The sequence below is a fragment of the Myotis daubentonii genome, chromosome 16 (genome assembly GCF_963259705.1).
Source record: "Myotis daubentonii chromosome 16, mMyoDau2.1, whole genome shotgun sequence".
NCBI classification, from domain to species: domain Eukaryota; kingdom Metazoa; phylum Chordata; class Mammalia; order Chiroptera; family Vespertilionidae; genus Myotis; species Myotis daubentonii.
In genome coordinates, this window is record NC_081855.1 from 47,800,692 (window position 1) to 47,821,313 (window position 20,622).

The following is a 20,622-nucleotide window of genomic DNA, read 5'->3' on the forward strand; positions in this document are numbered from 1 at the left end:
AGTCCCCCACCCCATGGGGCCAGTGGCAGCCTCTGGGGGCCATCGCTGGCTCTTTTGAGCCTTGACTGCCCTGCTGACTGCTCTTGGCACTGTCTTAAAGGGGCATCCCTCCCGCCCCATCAACCCGATACCTTTGCTGGCTCCAAACTTTGCAATCTATTTTCAGATGTAAAACGAGAGGCAGGAGTTAATAATAATAATTTAAAAAATGGACGTGGGTACTAACGGGTCAGGCCAACGCGCGTCTGAGTAAACCCTTTCCCACCACTGGCGTGAGGCCAGCAGCTCCCCAGTCCTCTGGAATCCCTTGGAGCTGTGCCCAGTGGGGTCCCTGCCCCTGCGCCCAGGCCTCCTCAGCTCTGGGGAGTCACTCAGCCCTGAGTCCTCCCGGGAGCAGGGGGGCAGAGCTGAGCAGCTGCCCAGAGCTTGGCGGGAGGAAGAGCGGGGGAGGGGAAGGTGGGGAGATCCGGCGAGAGGGGAGGCTCCTCTGTCTCCTTCCTTCCTGGTTCCTGCAGCAGCCGGTGCCACTTGGCTCCATGAGGAGGGAGCGGGCGACTTGGAGACGGTGACTCAGAGGCAGAGCTGCGTGCGGGCCAAGGAGCACTGGCGCCCATGGACCCTGCGGTAAGGGGCCGAGTCAGCTGACCTGCCTCCCACCTGCAGCTGGCCGGTCTGCCCCTTCGGAGAAGGGGACTGGAACGGAGGTGGAGACGGGGCACACTCACCTGACTCACCTCCACCCCACACCCTCTAATGACAGAGCCTCCGCCTCCGGCCGCCAGCAGTGCGGGGCCAGGATCCCACGGGGCCAGGCAAAGGGCACAGGGACACCCCAACACTGGGAGAGTTTGGGAACTTTCAATGGCTGAATGCGGGAATTTCTCCCCGGGTCAGCCTCTGGCAGCCTGGGCCCCTCTGCCCCCACCTCCCGGTCACCCCTGCCCCAGTCACCCCTGCCCCAGTCACCCCTGCCCCGGCCACCCTTGCCCTACCTGTCCCCGTTCCCTGTTGCCTCAACTCCTCAGGTGCTTACAGGCTCACAGAAGATCTGAGCTGTTTCCCCAGCCTCGGGCCACCCTTGCCCCTCCAGTCCCCTCCCCCGTCTCACACACACAGCCTCATGCATTATTGATCTCCCGGTGCAGCCAGGGTGGCCTGAGCTGGTGCCAAGGGCGCCAGTGGGCATTGCTGCAGGGACCTGTGCAGACCTCAGCATGCTCTTGGTCAGCTCTTCTCCGCCCCCCACTTCCTCCTCATCTCCATCCGCTCGGTCCCCTGCTCTCTGAGTGGGTGGTACTTCTCAGGACCCCCAAGGACTGGGGTGATAGGGGATGGACAGGCTTTGGGGGACACTGAGCATCTCAGGTGGGCATCCTAGGGGGCTGTCGGAGGGGAGGAGGCACAGGGAACAATGGGGGCTGTCTCCGGCCTCAGTTTCCCCATGCAGAAAATGGGAGCCCAAGAACTAGAGGGTATGGGGACCAGTTAGTGGGGAACTGGGGTGAAGGGGTTGGGGGACTCCGCGTTGGGGGAGGAGGTCATGGTAGAGGAGTCTCCCGGCCATGGTGGTGGCGGTGCGGGGTCCTGAAGGAGGAGGAGCTGGCTGAGATCTTGCTTGTCTAGGCTCTGAACTCCTCTGGCCTTTTTTGGAGCCTCTTCCTCCACTCCTCTGCCTCACTCCGATCCTCCCAAGGAAGCCTTCAGAGAAAGCTCCCAGTGTTTCCTGGAGCCCAGGAATGTGTGCTCAGGGTGGGGCTGGGTGGACTGTTCCTGGTTTTCTCTGGGCACTGCCTGCCTCTCTGCACTATCTCAGTGGCTGCGGGAAGGTGGAGGCAGGGAGACCCACCCGCGGTGGGGTGGGGGAGGACCGACCAGGAGAGGTGGGACGGGAGCAGAAGAGGTGCTGGTGAAGTGTGGTCCTAGTGGGTGCAGGACAGGTTGGCGGTGGAGCAGGCGCTAGCAGGAGCCCAGCTAATGAGTCTCTCTCTCTCTCTCTTGCTTCAAGGGCCCCCTCAGGACAAGGCGACATCCCTCCCCTTCCCCCCGGCTCTGAGTCCTCAGCAGGGAGTGGCCGCTCCTTCTCCATGGACTTCCAAGAGCGGGGTCCCCCCTCGCTGTCCGAGAGCACTCAGTCCGCAAAGTCCAGCAGCGCCCAGCAGGTCTGAGGGCGGGAGGCAGGCAGGGGGCGGGCTTTATTTGGCCAAGAGGGCCCTCACCAGCACCCCTTCCCCCACCCCACCCCCCGACTGTCCTGGACTGCAGGCCTCTGAGCTGTGGGAGGTGGTGGAGGAGCCCAGGGGCCGGCGAGGCGCAGAGGGTGTCATGCCCGACAGGCAGGAGGGCCACCTGCTCAAGAAGAGGAAGTGGCCTCTGAAGGGCTGGCACAAGGTAGGTTCCAGGGCAAAGGGCAGGGCCAGATTCAGGGCAGCATGGGGGGATGCTGGAGGCGGCTGGGTATGCTGTGTGCGTGCGTGCATGCGTGTGTGTATGAGAAGAAGGAGAAGAAAGATCCCTATGTGCAGTTGCTCTCTCCCCACACCCTTCCTCTTGGTCACCTGGGTCCTGTTCCCCCTGGGTGACGTCACAGAGATACTTCGTGCTCGAGGACGGGATCCTTCGCTATGCGACCACTCGGCAAGATGTGAGTCAGGGCCTGGCTGGGGGTGATGGAGGAATCGGGTCCCCAAATGCCCTGGGCAGGCAGGGGGCTTCCGAAACCCCCCAGAGCAGGGCCCGAGTCCCAGGCCCCCCTATTCCGGGGTGTGGGGTCTTGAGCAGGTGTCTTCCCTGGGCCTCAGCTCCCTCCTCTCTAAGACGGGGAGAGTGCGATCACCCACGTGTAAGGTCATTGTCATCTTGGTGAGGGCCCTCGGGACAGGGCCTGGCACAAAGTGCCCGAGAAGGGGAGCTTGATCCTCCTCCTCCTGTCCTGGTGCTGGGAAGAAGGAGCTGAAGGCCAAGCAGGCCTGGCCCTCTATTCCTCAGCCGTGCGGACCCCCGGGAGCGGGCGGGGTAGTTTTCCCTGCTCTGTGACTCCCTGGAGCTCAGAATGTGACTTGTGAGTTCTGTGCACAGAAGGACGACGGAGAGGTCCCTGCTGGTACTGTGACTTGGTTATGAGGGTGAACCTGCTGCTTGGTCTCAAGTGGCCTCAGGGACATGATGGCTCTGTGGCCCAGGGGTCTAAAAACATCCCCTTCCCCCCAATACCCCCCACCCCAGATCACCAAGGGCAAGCTGCATGGCTCCATCGATGTCCGACTGTCTGTCATGTCCATCAACAAAAAGGCCCAGCGCATTGACCTTGACACCGAAGACAACATCTACCACCTCAAGGTGACATCCCTGGGAGCCCGTTGGTGGCTTGGTCCCCAGCCTGGCAGAGGCACTGGGGCCCCCAGGAGAGGGGGACAGGGGCTGAGGGTCCGTCCCTGAGTTTGATAAGAAGGGAGCTCCCATCGTGTCCAATAGCCAATGGCAAACCGCCCCTGCTGGTTGTTAGAAGAACAAACAGAGCTCAGAGCTCGGACACTGGGGAAGCTGGGTTCCATCTCCTGCCGGGGGCCTTTGCAGAAGCTGGACATAAAGCGAGAGAGCCTGCTTGCCTGGGGACCAGAGCCCCAACTTCCTGCCCTGGAAAGCACTCCTCCTTTCATGTGTCCCTCCCCCTCCCATCACGTCTGCAGATCAAATCCCAGGACCTGTTCCAGAGCTGGGTAGCCCAGCTGCGTGCCCATCGCCTGGCCCAGCGCCTGGACATGCCCCGTGGCCCGCTGCCCAGCAACTCTCACCGGAAGGTAAGGTGGGCCCTGGGGCAGGAGCCGCGGGGATTCAGAGGTGGCAGCCTCAGGGAACAGTGGGACCCAGGGCGGTGGGCACCATCCTTCCTGACCCTTGACTCACCCCACAGGTTCCCGGTGCCCAGCTTCCCACAGTGGTCAGTGCCTCAGCTCTGCCTGGGGTTGGACCTCGGGAGAAGGTGTCCTCCTGGTTGAGGGGCAGTGATGGCCTAGACCGCTGCTCTCACGGTGAGGGGCCCCTGTCATGTTTACATGGCATCAGCAGCCACAAGAAGGAGAAATGTTAAAATGTTATCCTCGTGCCTCAGGGAGCCCCAGTCTGATGGGGGAGACAGCCTGTGCCTCCAAGCTGACTGGGTCTCCTCAGGCCCTGTCCGGGGAGTCCCAGTCCTACAGAGGGTGGTGGGGCTCCTGGCTCAGGGGCAGGCAGGACACAGGGCCAGGCCTCATGAGAGAGAAGATGCAGGTGCCAATGCAGGGAGTGGGGCTGTGAGGTTGGCCCGGGAGAGGGGAGTGCAAACCAAGTGAGGCCGGAGAGAGCGTGAGGCAGCAGAGGGAGGGTGTGATGTGGGACCGTGGGGATTGGGTGCCGCTTTCCCGGGGAATCCAGGGTGGGGCCAGACCAAGGGTGGGAACCGGGAGCTTCTGTGGGCTCATGATTCGGGGTCAGGGGGAGGAAGACTCTCAGGATTTCCCTGGCTGCCGGGGGAGGAGGAAGGAAAGCTGGGGGACAGACTCTGGGGTACCCGGCCAGTGTCGGGAGGACTTCCTCATTCATTCTTCCCGCAGAGCTCTCGGAGTGTCAGGGGAAGCTGCAGGAACTACACCGACTCCTCCAGAGCCTGGAGTCCCTGCACCGCATCCCCTCGGCCCCTGTGATCCCCACGCACCAGGTGAGGTCCAGGGGAGGGAGGGTGCAGGTTTCTACGGGGGGGCTGGGGGGGGGCTCTCGCCTGCTGGCCATGTCCATCCCATCACTTCCCGGGACAGGTCCCCAGCCCCCTTAGGTCACTGCTGTTTTCAGAGAGGCACGCACCAGCCCCCTTACTCTCTTCCTATGACCAGCTGCCTCGGGGCTGTCCTCTGTCCCTTTGGAGCGACTCTTCCTCCCGTCTGCCAGGGCGCCGGCTCCTTTCTCTGGGAGGTCGCTTTCCCTGTCCCTCCTCCACGGCCCCCTGCCTCTCTCCCGGCTCTGATGGCGGCTGCCCCCCTCCCCACCCTGAGAGGGAAACCTCCCTCACGTTGACTTGCTAGGCCTCGGTGACGACGGAGAGACCCAAGAAGGGCAAACGGACCAGCCGCATGTGGTGCACACAGAGCTTCGCCAAGGACGACACCATTGGGCGGGTGAGGGGGGTGTAGACCCCAGTTCCCGGGTGGGACGCTCCGAAGGACGCCACCCCCTTCAGCCCCTCTCCTTCCCCCACAGGTGGGTCGTCTCCATGGCTCTGTTCCCAACCTATCTCGGTACCTGGAGTCCCGGGACCACTCAGGACCCCGGGGGCTGCCACCCCCAGACTATGCCCACCTGCAGCGCAGTTTCTGGGCCCTGGCCCAAAAGGGTGAGTGTGCGCTGGAGGGTGGTAGGAGCAGGGGGCGAGGAGGAGGCTCTGACGGCCTGCCCCTGCCCTCACAGTGCACAGCTCCCTCAGCAGTGTCCTGGCCGCCCTCACCGCTGAACGGGACCACCTGAGGGATCTGCACCAGGGCTCCGAGCTGTCCAGAATGGGGGTGAGGCTTGGGGACAGGGTGACCGGTGGCGGGGAGGGGGCTCGAGCCTGAGGTCTGCGGGCCTGGGGTGGTCACAGATCTGGGCCTGGAGGGCACGAGGCAGAGGCCGTATCCTCCTGGGACCCTGTCTCCTCACCCTCTCCCTGCAGATCTCCGAGGCCTCCGCTGGCCCGAGGCGCCTCCATTCACTGTCCATCTCCTCGGACACCACGGCGGACTCCTTTAGCTCCCTCAACCCCGAGGAGGTAGGAGCCGGGTGGCCGATGGGGACCGTTTCTCCTGGGCCCTCTGTTCTAGCAGGATGAAGGCACGGCTGGATTTCAGACCTGCCACGGCCCAGAAATCCTAGCTCCCACCCTTTCCCGTAAAACACTGGCAGCAGCCGCCTCTTGGCCATCACTTAACAGTGTGCAGAATGCTTTCATTTAACTCAGAGGCCTGTGAGGCGGCGATTCCTTCCCTCCAGCCATAGATGAGGAAACGGAGGCTCCAAGAGTCCCATTGAGGGGCCCACGCTCTCCCCCTGTGGACCAGTGAGCTGGGAGTTAGGCGTTCCGAGCAAAGACTCCGGGGTCTCCTTGGGTTTGAATTTGGCTCCTCTGCCTGCCAACTTTGAGACCCTGAGCCTCAGTGTTATAGTCTGCAAAGTGGGGGCAATAAGGACACTTAACCTCAGAGGGTGCGTGTCAGGACTGATGGAGTTCATAGACACAAAGGCCTGGAGCCGGGCTCAGAGCCGGTGCCCAGGAAGCGTGAACGGTTATTGTGGGACCCGTGTCTCCGTACCCCCAGGCTGGGGTTCACTCCACTACGCTCGCCCCGTCTTCTCCTGCTCAGTCCCGGTTATGCTTCCCTCCGAGGGGAGCTGGCAGGCTGGGGGGCCCTGCCTGCCTCTCCCGGCCGGCTGACCTCCGTCCCGCCCCCACAGCAAGAAGCTCTGTACATGAAGGGGCGAGAGCTGACGCCCCAGCTATCCCAGAGCAGCGTCCTGTCCCTCGCGGATTCCCACACGGAGTTCTTCGATGCCTGCGAGGTGCTTCTCTCCGCCAGCTCTTCTGAGAACGAGGTGAGGGAGGCGGGAAGCCAGCAGGCGGAGCTGGGGGCCTGCGGGTAGAGGGGTGGGATGCAGAGACACTAGAACCTACGGAGCCCAGTCCTTTCTGCTATTCTGGGAACACGGACAGCCCTGCTGGGTTTGAGTGGCCCTGATCACCGATCTCTGCTGGGACCTTCGTCCAGTTTGACGCACTTTATCCCCATTGGGTTCCCCTGAAATTGCTGCCTCAGCTCCACCCCAGCCATCTTCTTGTGACCCTATTTCAGACCCGGGGCTCCCTCGACCCCCACCCTACACCCTCGAATCTTAGTGATCCCAGTTTCCACTCCCTTTGTGTCTTGCCAAGTCCCTGAGTTTCTCCCCGCCCCCCAACCCCCAACCTCCCGCCTGCTCATATGGCCAGGCCCTCCCTCAGGTATGCCAGGCCTTCGGGGCAGTGTCTTAGGGCTCAGACCTCCCCAAATATATTCTCTTCCCCTTCCCACCAAAGGGCTAGCTGGGCAGAGTCTTGCCAGGCCCTGGGCACTGCCCAGCTGCCCGGGGGAGGCCCAGTCTGCCCGGCCTGTCATCTGTCCCGGCCCAGGGCTCAGAGGAGGAGTCGAGCGTCAGTGAGATCACCACCAGCCTGTCCGAGGAGGTGCTGGACCTCAGGGGAGCTGAGCGCTATCAGAAAGGTGCCCGCCAGGTGTCTGGGAGGGAGGGGCGGAGGTGGCCACAGCCCAGGCCCCTTGGGGAGGCAGTCCCTTGGGGTGACTGGTATCTTTGGGTGCTGGCTCCAGAGGTGACCCAGGAGGCGAGGAAGGCTAAGCCATAAGCTCTGGAATGTTCCAGGAGTGGCTCCAGAGGTGGGACAGGCTCGGGTCTGGGCGAGTCTCCATTCTAGTTTTCTGAAAAGGGTCAGGTGGGGCCTGTAGAGGCGGAGAAGACCCCACGTTGCCACTTCTCAGCAGTGAGGCTTTGGACTTGCTGGAGCCTGTGTCCTCATCTGTGAAATGGGCTGAATCATCTACATCCTGACGTCAGTTTCTACGTTTATGAAAGGAACAGAAGGCAGGGGTGGGGACTCAGAAAGGGTTTCTGGGGTACAGGGTCCCCCCAGAGCATGTCAAGAATTAGATCCTGCGTCGACCTGCGGACAGAGGGGTCCCAGGTTTGGTTCTGGTCGGGGGCGCATGCCTGGATTGTGGGCTCGATCCCTGGTGGGGGAGCGTGCGGGGGGCGGCTGATTGATGATTCTCATCATTGATGTTTCTATTATCCTCTCCCTTCCTCTCTGAAATCAATAAAAATACATAAAAATTTTTTAAAAAAAGAATTAGATTCCCAGCCGCCCTGCCCCGCTAGTGAGTCCAGGCTGGGACTTGGGGTGGGAGGCAGTGGGCTGGGGGCCGGGCTGTGGGCCTGCCCTGTCTGGGTGCCAGAGTGACATGCTGGGATGGGCCCCAGGGGTGTGTGTTCCAGGGAGAGCTCTGGGGCCACCCCGTCGCCGCTGCCTGCCGGCGGCCAGTGGGCCCGGGGTCGACGTGAGCCTGTGGAACATTCTGCGTAACAACATCGGCAAGGACCTGTCCAAGGTGTCGATGCCCGTGCAGCTCAATGAGCCGCTCAACACCCTGCAGCGGCTCTGCGAGGAGCTCGAGTACAGCAGCCTCCTGGACCAGGCCAGCCGCATCGCCGACCCCTGCGAGCGCATGGTACCGGCCCCACCCGCCCCTGGCCCGCCAGGCTGCCTCTTCCCCACCCGCGGGCCCCTGCCTCCCAGGAACCCTGGCTGCGCTGTCCTCTTGCTGCCGAAGCTCCACCCCAGGACCCAGCCCTTGCTCCGATCCCACCACCCAGCGGCGTTCTCCCCGCCCTCCCCCTGCAGGTGTACATCGCCGCCTTTGCCGTCTCTGCCTACTCCTCCACGTACCACCGAGCAGGCTGCAAGCCCTTCAACCCCGTCCTGGGGGAGACCTACGAGTGCGAGCGGCCCGACCGAGGGTTCCGCTTCATCAGTGAGCAGGTGTGCGCCCCGGGAGAAGGGGGCTGTCCTCACGGGGTCGGGGCAGGAAGCACCTGAGCTTCAGAGGGGCCAGGGCCTGGGAGAGGGCAGGGGCAGCGGGCTCGGTGCCAGCCACTGGGCCACGTGATGGCGGTACAGAGGCTCTGCTCGAAGGAGCCCCCACTGAGTGTGGGAGACGGACTGAAACAAGGGGCTACTGTGCCACACTCCAGAGCGGGGATCGTGGGAGCTCACAGGAGGTTACTCGGCACCCCTGCCTGGGAAGGCAGGCTCTAGGGCAGGGGTGGGGAACGTCTGGCCCGCGGGAGGTATAAGGCCCGCAAAATCATTTGGTCTGGCCCTGCCAAGGCAACCACAGGCGGGGCTTGAAATTCAATAAATCTAGGAGCCTTTTTCATAGCAACATAATTTATATTAAGTGAATTATATTAAGCGAGTGATGCTAGAAATATCCAGACGGCCTTTGGCAGAAAAAAGGTTCCCCACCCCGACTCTAGGGGGTGATCTTGAGCTACGTCTGGAAGGATGAATTGGAGTTCACCAGGAGTACATGGGAGTGGGTAGGACGGGATTTGCCAGACAGCAGAGAAACAGATGGAGCACGTTTAGGAGGCGTGAGGGACGGGGCTGGGAGACAAGGCGGGCCAGACCCAAGGAGCCCTGTCGGTGGTGAAGGTAAGGAGGGCTTGGCTGTTTCTAAGTCCTGAAGGCTATGGGGAGGGTTTTAAGTGGTAGGATGACGTGCTCAGAATTACGCTTTGTCAAGAGCATCCAGGCAGAGGTGTACGGTCAGAGCCGCCATTAGGAGGGCATGTCGGCCCTTTCCCTGGAGCTGATGAGGACCTGCACTTAGGCCACGGCAGCTGGATTGGGTGGCCAGGGTGGGGGGGCTAAGAGCTGTTTATGTCTTGCCCTTGACAGGACTCAGCGGTCAACAGGATGTTCTTACGAATGGGGAACAGGGAAGGCAGCTGATGAGAGGGAGAAGTCTGAGGGGGTCTGGGCTGGAATTCGGATTGGGGCATTTGGTGTGTGTGTGTGTGTGGCGTTGCCAGTTAGCGAGATGGAGCGAATGGGAGGGAGGTAACTGAATTAGGGAGACTCCTGTCCACGGGGCTTGACTTCCAAGGGGAGGCGTCCCGTAGGCCCTGGGGCATCTGGGCTTGGAGGTCCTCAGAAAAGTCACCCCTTAGATGGCAGGCGAAGTCCCCGACTGCTGCCAGAAAGGGTCTGGGAGGAGTGTGGGGGGAAAGGGGGAGGAGCCCTGAGGTGCAGGGGGTGGCCACGGGGCTTGGGGGGTGTCATTAGCTTCCTGGTGAGGGAGATCTCAGACACAGGTTGGGGGTGCGGCTGGGTTACAGTGAGTGTAAAGTGGAAGTAAAAGGGAGAGAGAAGTGCAGGCTTATTTCAGAAACATTTTACCATGAGGGAAAAGAGGAAGGAAAGACGGTGGCAGCCAGAGCGGGAGATAACGGGTTGAGGCAATTTTGTGTGTTTGTTTAGATTTTAAGTGTTTTTGAAAACATGGTGACGAGCTCCCACAGCCCAACCGTGTGTACGGCGGAAAGTGACCCCCGCCTAGGCCCTCCGCGGGGAGCTGCGGCCTGCGCTCGCTTTCCGCCGGCGCGGGCCAAGGTGCGCCTGACTAGAGAGGCCAGGGTTACTCTTGCCTCAGGTGGGAGAAATAGGACAAAGTTCTATTTGGAGAAAAAGAGAGATACAGAGGGAAAGACTGCCGTGCAGAGGGAGGGGCGATGGGCGGAGTGGGGGGCCCGCAGGGAGGGGCGGGAGGCAGCGTGAGGAGGAGAGGGGCCCTGGCCTGGCAGAGGGTCGGGGTGGGAGCCCGTAAATTGGTGGAAGGAGTCGCCTGCTGTGTTCTCCCTCTGATTATGGGGTGAATGTGGCTTGAAGGGGAGGCTTGGGTGGAGGCCCTCAGAGGACGGGGTGATGCTGAGGCCCCCGGTGCAGACGCGCTGTAGGATTTGAGGTTGCACAGCTGGGCTGTGTGACACACAGGGGTGGGGGTCTAGAGAGCAGGGAGCCGGGCTGCACCGAGGGGTCTGCAGGTGCTGGGATTGTGGCGAGTGGCCGCAGTGGTCAGGTGAGCGGCCTGGGAGTCGTGGGGGAGTCGCAGCTGCGTGGGAAGGAGGGGAAGCCCTGGCTGACAGGCCACAACAGAGCAGAGCGGCCGGGAGTCTTGGCAGGAGCTCCAGGTGACAGGGATGGGCAGAGAGGCAGGACAGCGGGCTGGGGCTACCGGAGTCCAAGGGTCCAGGTGTGGGCACAGGTCAGGGTTCTCCAGGTAGTGTGGAGGCTGCAGGATGACATCAGCGTTGGGGAGAAGGGGAGGGAGGGGTCCTCCTGGGAGGGTTGGCTGTCAGCAGGGCACCGTGGAGTCCCCACCTGTCCCTGCGGAAGAAGTTTATAGGCCTCAGCAGGGGTTCTGGAGGGCACCATAGACAGGGTGGTGAGAGGACTCCAGCGGGGAGCGAGGGAGAAGGGAGAACGTAGGGGCCTCATGGACGAAGAGAAAATGATGGAATTTGGGTGGTGGTCAAGGATCACCGGGAAAGAGACCTGGAACTGACTGATCTTCTGGTTCACAGGGGAGTGGGAGGTGGGGGGCAAGGGACTTTTGGGGGCCTCAAGGGCAGCCTCAAGAGAACTCCTTGCTCCCCAAGGTCTCCCACCACCCCCCCATCTCGGCGTGCCATGCAGAGTCTGAGAACTTCGTTTTCTGGCAAGGTGAGGAGGGGGCATGGGAGGGTGGACCTGGGGGGGAGGGTGCAGGGCGGATGGGGGAGGGGCTGGGACACTCTGGTCTTCTCATTGCTGTCCCTCTCCCTCCCCAACCCAACTCCAGACATGAAATGGAAGAACAAGTTCTGGGGGAAATCCCTGGAGATTGTGCCTGTGGGGACAGTGAACGTGAGTCTGCCCAGGTGAGTGTTCCCAGCCACAGGCCCAGCCACAGGCCATCCTCCGCCCGCTGGATGGAAAGGTCTGGCCTGAAGCTGCCTGGGGTGGGCCGGTGACTGTGCGTTTTGCCCCTGTATTTGCAGCAGTTTCCAACAGAGAACGGGGAGGCAGTTGAGCTTGGGAGAGCTGGGAGGGCTCATCGCCGTCATCTGATGCAGTGGCTTTCACACTTTTTTTACCATGACTCACAGTAAGAAATGCAGAGCACACACACACACACGCACACACACGCACACCTAAATGAGCTCAGAACTGGTCACAAACCACATTTGAAACATCCTCATCCCGCCCATTTTACAGGTGGGGCCTGCAGCCAGGAGTCAGCCAGAGGCCAGTGTCAGAGCGGGAGGGAGAGCCTGGCTTCGGGGTCAGAAGTCCTGGCTGAGAGTCCTGGTTCTCCACTTAGTCGTTATGCAAGTGGCAGACAGGACTCGACGCCTCTGAGCCTCGAGCTCCCTCTTCTATAAAGTAAGAGTAGCCTGGCAGGAAGTCACGGTTCGATTCCCGGTCGGGGCACATGTCCTGGTTGCGGGCTTGGTCTGTTTCTATCTCTCCCTCTCCCTTCCTCTCTGAAATAACATATATATATTTAAATAAAGTAAGAGTAATGAGTAACTGATAGAAGTGGGGGGGGGGGGTAAACGGGGTAATAGAACAGAACCACCACTGTCCCTGGCATCCAAGGGCACAGCCCGTGTCTTTTTTTTTAAATCTCTATGACCAAGCATGTCAAACTCACGGCTGGGGGGGGCCGCATGCCTTGTTTTGTGGCCCACCAACCACGACTTTGACATGCTTGACTTAGGCACAGGAGCTTAATGAGTGGAGATGTGTTAGTTGAATATTTTCTGGGAAGGCCGCTCTGCTTTGTAAGTAAGTCACCCTTCACGGCAGAGTCAGAGCCAGGACCCCAGGGTTTCTTGCAGAGACCCATGTGACCTCCCCGCACAGAGCCGGGGCGCCGGCTCAGGGCCGGCCCGCTGCCCTCCCGTGCTCCGTCTCCCTCAGGTTTGGGGACCACTTTGAGTGGAACAAGGTGACGTCCTGCATTCACAACATCCTGAGTGGCCAGCGCTGGATCGAGCACTATGGGGAGGTCCTCATCCGGAACACGAAGGACAGCTCCTGTCACTGCAAGATCACCTTCTGCAAGGTGGGCACGCGCCCCTGCCCCTCCGGGCCGCCCCCCGCGGCTCACGCTGGGGGACGTGGAGGGAACACCTCCCTAAGCCACCCGCCCCCACCCCACCCCACCCCACCCAGGCCAAGTACTGGAGCTCCAACATCCACGAGGTGCAGGGCGCCGTGTTCAGCCGGAGCGGCCGCGTCCTCCACCGGCTCTTTGGGAAGTGGAACGAGGGGCTGTACCGGGGACCCCTGCCTGGTGGTCAGTGCATCTGGAAACCCAGTAAGTGGGGCGATGGGGGAGGACTGGGCAGGGTGAGGGCAGCTATGGAAGTCCACCTGCCCCAGCCCCTGCCTTCCCCCCAGACTCCATGCCCCCAGACCATGAGCGAAACTTCGGCTTCACCCAGTTTGCCTTGGAGCTGAATGAGCTGACGGCAGAGCTGAAACGGTCACTGCCTTCCACCGACACTCGGCTCCGGCCCGACCAGAGGTCAGTGCCAGGCAGGCTCCTCGCTCCCCCACGCGGGTCTCCGAGGAGAGCTGGGGCTGCGTCCCTTCCCTCCGCTGCCTCGGGGCCTCGGGGTTGGGGGCCCGGAGGAACCGTTCCGCTGACGGCGGTCTGGATGCTCAGGTACCTGGAGGAGGGGAACATCCAGGCCGCCGAGGCCCAGAAGAGGAGGATCGAGCAGCTTCAGCGAGACAGACGCAGGGTGATGGAGGAGAACAATATCGTCCACCAGGCTCGCTTCTTCAGGTCCTGGGCCCTCGCCCTGCGGTCGAGGCTCCCCGTCCTCCCTCTGGCCCCTTCCCGCTTTGAGAGGCAGCGTCTCCAGCCCGCCTTCATCCTGGACGCTCACTCTTCCCGTTCCCCGGCTCTCGTCCCCCAGGCGGCAGACAGACGGCAGCGGAAAGGAGTGGTGGGTGACCAACAACACGTACTGGCGGCTGCGGGCCGAGCCGGGCTACGGGAACCTCGACGGGGCCGTGCTCTGGTAGCCCGGGCCCTGGGGGCGGGAGGCTCATCTCCTCCCTCCCGCCCCCATTCCCACCACGGACACACGGGCGAGGCCAGGCTCCCCGCCCAGACCCCCCCGCCCCCCCCCCCCGGCTCTGGCCCGCTCCCCTCTGCCGGCCAGAGGGGCTGCCCGTCGCCCATCCCGTGTTTGGGTGAGAACAGGGTTCGTGCTTCCCCAGGCTCGTTGCCCCCATAACCGGCATGTAAGACGCTTCTTGCTCTGTCACCCCCTTCCTTCCCTGCTGGGGGACTTGGGGGAGACTCTAGGCTCTCCAGGACCTTTCCCCTGTTTCGGTGCCTTCCTAGGACACAGGGGACCCCTGGATGCTCCCCAGGCTTTCTATGCCCAGGGCTCTGGCCCCAGCTGTGTGGTTGGGGTGAGTGAAGGAGGGGACACACCTGACATCTTCTTCCACCCCGTCCCTCCCAAGCCCCTCTCCAGCATCTCCCGTGCCCTGGCCCCGCGGGCTCCCCTTGCTCGGTCCTTCGCCATCTCTCTCATCCTCCTGGATCCCCTTCTCCCAGACTGCAGAACACCTGCCGCTCCCAGCTCCTTCCGCCCTGGGCTCAAGTGGTTTCCTTCAGGACTCCCCCCACCCCAGCCAGGCGAGGCCTCTCCAAGGGGTGGGAGCAGGCGGAGCAGGCAGGGCTCCCTGCTCCCAGCCACCGGTGTGAGTGAGTGTGTGAGGGTGTGCGTGCGTGTGCGTGTGCCTGAGAACTGCTTGCAGGCGAGCAGGATCCCCGATGCGGCCCAGACCTGGGCGTCCGCCACTGTCGCTGCTCATTTCCACAGTCTGCCTCTCACCAAGGTGAACTGCATTCCAAGCTCAATAAAGACTGTCCCAAACTTCGGCCTGTGACCATTCACTTAAACACACGCTCCAGCTCAGCAAAGGCCCACAGCTGCCTGCGCACCTGGGCTGAAAGGTGGACGTTGTCTCTTTCCCTTAATCCGCACAGCCTGCGTGTGCTGCTTCTAGTCCCTCCAGGACAGTGGTTCTCAACCTTCTGGCCCTTTAATACAGCTCCTCATGTTGTGACCCAACCATAACATTATTTTCGTTGCTACTTCATCACTGTCATGTTGCTACTGTTATGAATCGTCATGTAAATATTTGATCTGCAGGATGGTCTTAGGCGACCCCTGTGAAAGGGTCGTTCGACCGCCAAAGGGGTCGCGACCCACAGGTTGAGAACCGCTGCTCTAGGCCAGTGGGTCTCAACCTGGGCTGCACATGAGAATCACCTGGGAATCTTTTTTAAATCCTGATTTCTGGGCCTCATTCCGGAGGTTACTATTGCGGTAGCCTCGGAGCCCCGGTCATCCCCATTGCAATGCTGGCTTTCAGGGTGAGGTTGTTTTTTAAAAAAATATTTTTATTGATTTCAGAAAAGAAGGGAGAGGGAGAGATAGAAACATGAATGATGAGAATCATCAATCGGCTGCCTCCTGCACGTCCCCTACTGGGGGTCAAGCCCGCAACCCAGGCATGTGCCCTTGACTGGCATCGAACCCGGGACCCTTCAGTCCATAGGCCGATGCTCTATCCACTGAGCCAAACCAGCTAGGGCTCAGGGTGAGATTTTAAAAGAGAAAAATGATACCTTGTACTGCTTCAAACATATCTATTGCTTCGGAGTGCCTAAAGGAAAAGTCAAAACTCAACCAGCAGAAAACTCTGGTCCCTGTCGCCCTCTGGCCTAGAGTGCTGACCCCCAAACCCCGCATCCTGGGTCAGGTCTGTGCCTCCACCTCCACCCCCCAGATTCGTGTGTGTTCGAGGAGAGGTGGGAGGGACGAGACGAGAAGGGACTGGCGAACAGGGCAAGCTGCGGTTTCTCCCACTCCCCCACCACCTAGGCTGAGCCCAGCCGCTATTTCAAGACGATGTGGTCTTGGTCAAGTGCTTTATCTCTCTGTTCAGACTCTTCGTTCCTACATCTGGCCTCCGTTGTATCTTAGAGGAGACTGGAGGGGCCCAGGCTCCTGGATTCATTAGCTGTCTCAGCCCCGGACCCCACGCCACGGCAGCAGCAGGCCCCAGGCCCTGCTCTGGTTTGATGATGTCCTTAGAGCAAGCTGTGCTTTCTCTGGGGTTTGGCAAGAACAGAGGGGTCTCCTGAGTTACCAGGTCCTTCCAATCCTAGTCCTTTTCTTCCCCTCCCAGCCCTGGGGCGGGGTAGAGGGCCACCTTTCCACAGTTTCCAGAGTGTTAAAGTCAGAACCTATGCCGCGCCAGCACGGCCAAGGGTGACCCTGAGAGGGGGCGGTGACGGACTGAGAAAAGACAGACAAGAGAAGAAAGCTGGGTCCGGGTGGGACGCTGCCCTCTCTGATGGAGAGAGACAGAGCCACGGACTCCAAGCCGTCTCTATTTTATAGCCAGATTCCACGAGGCACAGTAAGGGCGTGGTTACAACATTCTCGTGGGTTTCGATCCTACTCAATTACATGCACCTGAACTCTATCAAGCCCACATCACTCAGGCACGTGGGGCCACGTGTTCGGACCACAGGTTCAAGCGCACAACCATAGCTGTTGGCTATCATGGTGCTGGGAGGGCTCTGCCCTCCAGCTGGGACTTGCACGTGGCCATGAGAGGACTGTGCCCTCTCATTAGTCCGAGGCTTGAACCTGTCCAAACGCTGTAGCCGCTCTCCACACACTTGCCCTGACACTACGTACCAGAAAGAACCCCCACCCATCCCAGCAAAGCCAGAGCCTGCACACATTCAGGGTTTTTTTTAGAAAAAAGGTGCTCAGTTTTCCTCCACTCCTCCCCCGCACCCCTCCCCCCACGCTTCTTTCCGCTCAGAACAACACAGAGCCTGACCCACCAGCCTGGGGTCAACTTCCACATATTTTAAGAATTAGGGTGCCAAGCGGACAGAATTGCACAGCTCTGTTCCAAACAGCGATGGCAGACTAGCCACACCTCTGCCCCCAGGAGCTAGCCCCCTGTGGCTTGTGCCATCCAGACCAGCATCGACCCCCAGCCCGGCGCCAACGCAACAGCGGGAAATGGTCAGATTGGTTTTGCTCTTGCCGGGGCCCAGCTGTGAGGGGCTTTCCTGCTGGAGGGCCGATGACCTCTGAGAAACCCTCCCACCTGGTCAGTGGTGGGGGAGGGTGGGTCACTGCTCTGTAGACAGAGTGTGAAGGGCCCCAAGCAGCTGTGGGTGGGTGGTGGCCACCGCCCAGCCACTGGGAGGTGGGAGGGGGTGGTGCGTGCTCAAGTCTAGTCTGAGGCAGGAATAGTGAGCCCTATTTTTTTAAAATATATTTTATTGATTTCAGAGAGGAAGGGAGAGAGAGAGAGAGAGAGAGAGAGAGAGAAAAATATCGATGATGAGAATCATTGATCAGCTGCCTGCTGCACGCCCCATAGTGGGGATCGAGTCCATAACCAGATCGGGAATTGAACTGTGACCTCCTGGTTCATAGGTCAACGCTCAACCACTGAGCCACACCAGCTGGGCAGGTGGGCCCTTGTTGGGAGCACAGCTCCTTGGACGCCGGGTATTAGATGGAGACATGAGAAGCCATAGGCATGCATAGGAGAGACTAACTGTAGGCCAGTAGCCATTGCTACCACAGGGGCCATCAAAGAAGAAGGCAGCCGCACAAACGCAGCCCCCAGACTGGCTGGTCAGTGGCAACTTATGTACACGCTCCAACAGAAGTGGCCTCGGCCAGGTGGTGCCGCTCGGGCTCCATCAACATAATCAGGTGGTCACTGCCCTCCCCTGCAGAGGGCAACGGGCCTCTCACCTGGCAATACTGCCGCGTCCTCGCCTGCCCGCATGCGTGTGGCAAACGGGCCTTGATCATCCCGCATCCTCTGATTAGGGTGCCCACAGCCTGATTCTTGAGCCCAGCTCAGTCCAGTCCGAGGACACACAGGAGGACTGCCCACCAGGGGCCCTGGGGCGGCCGAGCACAGACCCGGACTCCTGGCTCCGGTTGGGGGATGTGGCAGGCCTGGGGCAAGGGCAGGACTGTGGGCTTAGCGGCCCCACATCTCTCTCCAGGTGGCTTGGGAAAGGCAGGAGATGGGCCACACCTGTTTGTAAAGCCAGGGACCTACTTCCCTGGGGGGGCTAAGGTCAGAGCTTGAGGAGCCCAACAATGGTGGTGGGGGGGAGGAGGGAGGGGCAGTTCAGTTCTCACCTCACCTACTGTGGGCCCTCCAACCCCAAACAGCACCTCAGAGAGAGAGAGAGAGAGGGGGGGGGGGGAGAGAGAGAGAGAGAGAGAGAGAGCGAGGGAGAGAGATTGTGTGTGTTTAAAATTTTAGCTATTGAATAGCTGAGGGGATCGCCTAGTCTGCAAGGGGTAAAAAGGCTGGAAATAGGTATCACCCCCAACTCCCTGAGTTTTCTGAAGGAAGAGTGGCTTTGGGGGGTGGGGGTGTGTCTTTATAATCAACCGAGAGGGGTGAGAACGCTGGACCAGTCAGGGAGCAGGTTTCGAAGATCCACACCACCCGGCCATTAAAGTGGTGAAAACAGATTTTCCTGGGTGACGACTGGCAGGAAAGCTGGCATTCAAAGGGACAGGGAGGGAGGGGGGGGGGGGCAGCGGGGGGTGCAGACGCAGCCGGGGCGCTAAGTTTCCAGCGCTTTAGCCAAGAAAAGGGTACAAAGCACCTTCACAAAACATGGGGGGGCCCAGGCATTGGTCCAGGAGAAGGGGCGGCACCCCTCATCTTCCTGGTCCTCCCCACCGCAGTCCCTGAGAGGGGACACTGCATCCCCACCCCAGCCAGCGGATGGATCCTCCTCCCCGTTCAGGAGCCTCGGACTATGGGACATGGCTGCCCCGTCCACCCCAGACACACAGAGAAACTGGCTCAAGGGGCCAGAAACTTCTGGAAGGGCGGGAGGCCAGGCTGCAAAGACAGGTAGAGGCAGCAGATGTGGGTCCCTGCCCCCGGCGTCCCCATCGCTGCTCGGGGCTCGGGATGGGGGGGTGGGCGTCGCTTCGGGACTGCGGGCTGCGCTGGGGCCCCGGGGCAGAGCCGCGCCGCCCGGTTCCGCGGCTCCGGTGCAGCCCGCCGGGCGGCCGCGGGGCGGAGCCCGAGGACCGGGGACGCGGGGAGCGCGGGGCCCCGCCGGGCCGGAGAGACTCTTCTCGCCGCGCCCGGGGCCGCGTCCGCCGCTGGTGGGAAGGCGCGTCCGCATGCGGGAGGGACGGCTCGGTGGCCCCGGCGCCGGGAGCGCGCCCAGGGCGCTGCTGGAGTCCCCGCGCGCCGTGCACACGAATGCGGGTCCCTCCGACACGGGCACCCCAGGGCGCCCCGACCCTGGACGGCCTCTCCCCACAGCCTCGACCCCTCGCGCCCTCCATCTCAGCGGGTACAGGGCGTGTCCCGAGATGAACGTCTGGCAAAGGAGGCCCCGCCCGAGGGGGTGGAGAGGGGCAGCACGGCCCAGCCCGAGCGCCCAAGGGCCGAGGACGGGGGGGGGGGGGGGGGGGGGGGGGGGGGCAGGATGCTGAGGGCGGGATGATTTAGGGCCCCGTGCGCGGGGAGGAGGTGGGGACCACGTTCCCTTTCCGGTTGTCAGTTTCTCCTTGTAGTTCTTTTAAAAGGACAACATAACACTGTTTGTTTGTTTTTACATCCTTCACCCCCGTTAAAAAATAACGCATTGTTCATTGTTGGGAAATTAGAAAATAACAGGCAAACATGATTTTTAAAGTCTGCAGAACATCCCCCTGGAGAAGAGGCGGTTTCGATGTGTAACCTTTTAAATATACCATAACACAGCAATAAAAAAATCCTTGAGGCAGTGTCTACATCGGATTTTTTAGGCTAAATGACTAAACATGAAATGATTAGACCTAATGCAGTGGGTGTCAGGCCTGGCTGCACACGCTCTTGCTCTGAGAAGTTTTTTTTTTTTTTTTTTTTTTTAAATATATTTTATTGATATTTTACAGAGAAGAAGGGAGAGAGATAGAGAGTTAGAAACATCGATGAGAGAGAAACATCGATCAGCTGCCTCCTGCACATCTCCTGCTGGTGATGTGCCCGCAACCCAGGTACATGCCCTTGACCGGAATCGAACCTGGGACCTTTCAGTCCGCAAGCCGACGCTCTATCCACTGAGCCAAACCGGTTTCGGCTGCTCTGAGAAGTTTTACCAAAGATGTGGTCCCTGGGATCCAGTCATTACCAACCTTCACCACTCACTTCCAGACCCTCCAACCCAGCAGATCCACTCACATATCTGCCGTCTGTCATCCTGGGTAATACTTGTTATTTCTTCAATATTAATCAAAATATTACTGTTTTCCTTTCTTCTCTAGTGGATTTTTGTCATTTATACTCTGAGAAAATTGCCCATTTCATCCACATTTCCAAGAATATCAGTACATAATTATATGTGTTGCTCATAATTATTTTCATTAACCTAGTAACTTATATTCCCTTCTTAATTCTCAAAATCTATTTCTGTCTGAAGGCTAAAATTAAAAAGACTGATAACATGAAGTAGTGGAAAGGTATAGATCAGTAGGTCTTTCACGCATTGCTGGTGGGATTGTAAATTGGTACAACGGTGCCAAGGTTCGGGTTGGGTTCGATCCCGTCAGGGCACATACAAGAATCAACCAATGATGCTGTAACCGGTTTGGCTCAGTGGATAGAGCGTCGGCCTGCGGACTGAAGGGTCCCGGGTTCGGTTCCGGTCAAGGGCATGTACCTTGGTTGCGGGCACATCCCCGGGGGGGGGGGGTGCTGCAGGAGGCAGCTGATCCATGTTTCTCTCTCATTGATGTTTCTAACTCTCTATCCCTCTTCCTTCCTCTCTGTAAAAAATCAATAAAATATATTTAAAAAAATACCTCATATCTCCACAAGTTCCTAAAATATAAAAAAGAATCAACCAATGAATGCATAAG

At 60.2% G+C, this 20,622-nt stretch overlaps 2 protein-coding genes across 3 annotated transcripts in view; one reads left to right on the forward strand and one right to left on the reverse strand.

Annotated features, from left to right (window-relative positions):
• The window catches only part of CDK5RAP3 (CDK5 regulatory subunit associated protein 3), a 161,134-nt gene that overhangs the window by 128,924 nt on the left and 11,588 nt on the right, over positions 1–20,622 (reverse strand). The window lies entirely within an intron of this gene.
• On the forward strand, positions 458–14,565 carry OSBPL7 (oxysterol binding protein like 7). 2 transcript variants are annotated; one of them, XM_059670767.1, is made up of 23 exons: positions 458–624; positions 2,006–2,159; positions 2,263–2,388; positions 2,588–2,641; positions 3,223–3,336; positions 3,687–3,797; positions 3,911–4,028; positions 4,590–4,693; positions 5,055–5,147; positions 5,230–5,362; positions 5,437–5,531; positions 5,681–5,776; positions 6,460–6,597; positions 7,172–7,262; positions 8,035–8,282; positions 8,456–8,593; positions 11,275–11,338; positions 11,457–11,535; positions 12,581–12,725; positions 12,836–12,980; positions 13,064–13,190; positions 13,332–13,454; positions 13,588–14,565. In XM_059670767.1, the coding sequence occupies exons 2-23, from the start codon at positions 2,085–2,087 to the stop codon at positions 13,694–13,696; spliced, it is 2,526 nt and encodes an 841-aa protein (XP_059526750.1). In that variant the 5' UTR covers positions 458–624; positions 2,006–2,084; the 3' UTR covers positions 13,697–14,565. The 2 variants fall into 2 exon arrangements, with proteins under 2 accessions (XP_059526750.1, XP_059526751.1); XM_059670768.1 differs by lacking the exon at positions 458–624 and adding an exon at positions 1,787–1,880.

Coding starts and splice junctions, on each gene's coding strand:
- OSBPL7 (XM_059670767.1), top strand. CDS start 2,085: ATGGACTTCCAAGAGCGGGGTCCCCCCTCGCTGTCCGAGAGCACTCAG. Junction 5,148..5,229: donor AGGACGACACCATTGGGCGG/GTGAGGGGGGTG, acceptor CTTCCCCCACAG/GTGGGTCGTCTCCATGGCTC. Junction 13,191..13,331: donor CGGCTCCGGCCCGACCAGAG/GTCAGTGCCAGG, acceptor CTGGATGCTCAG/GTACCTGGAGGAGGGGAACA.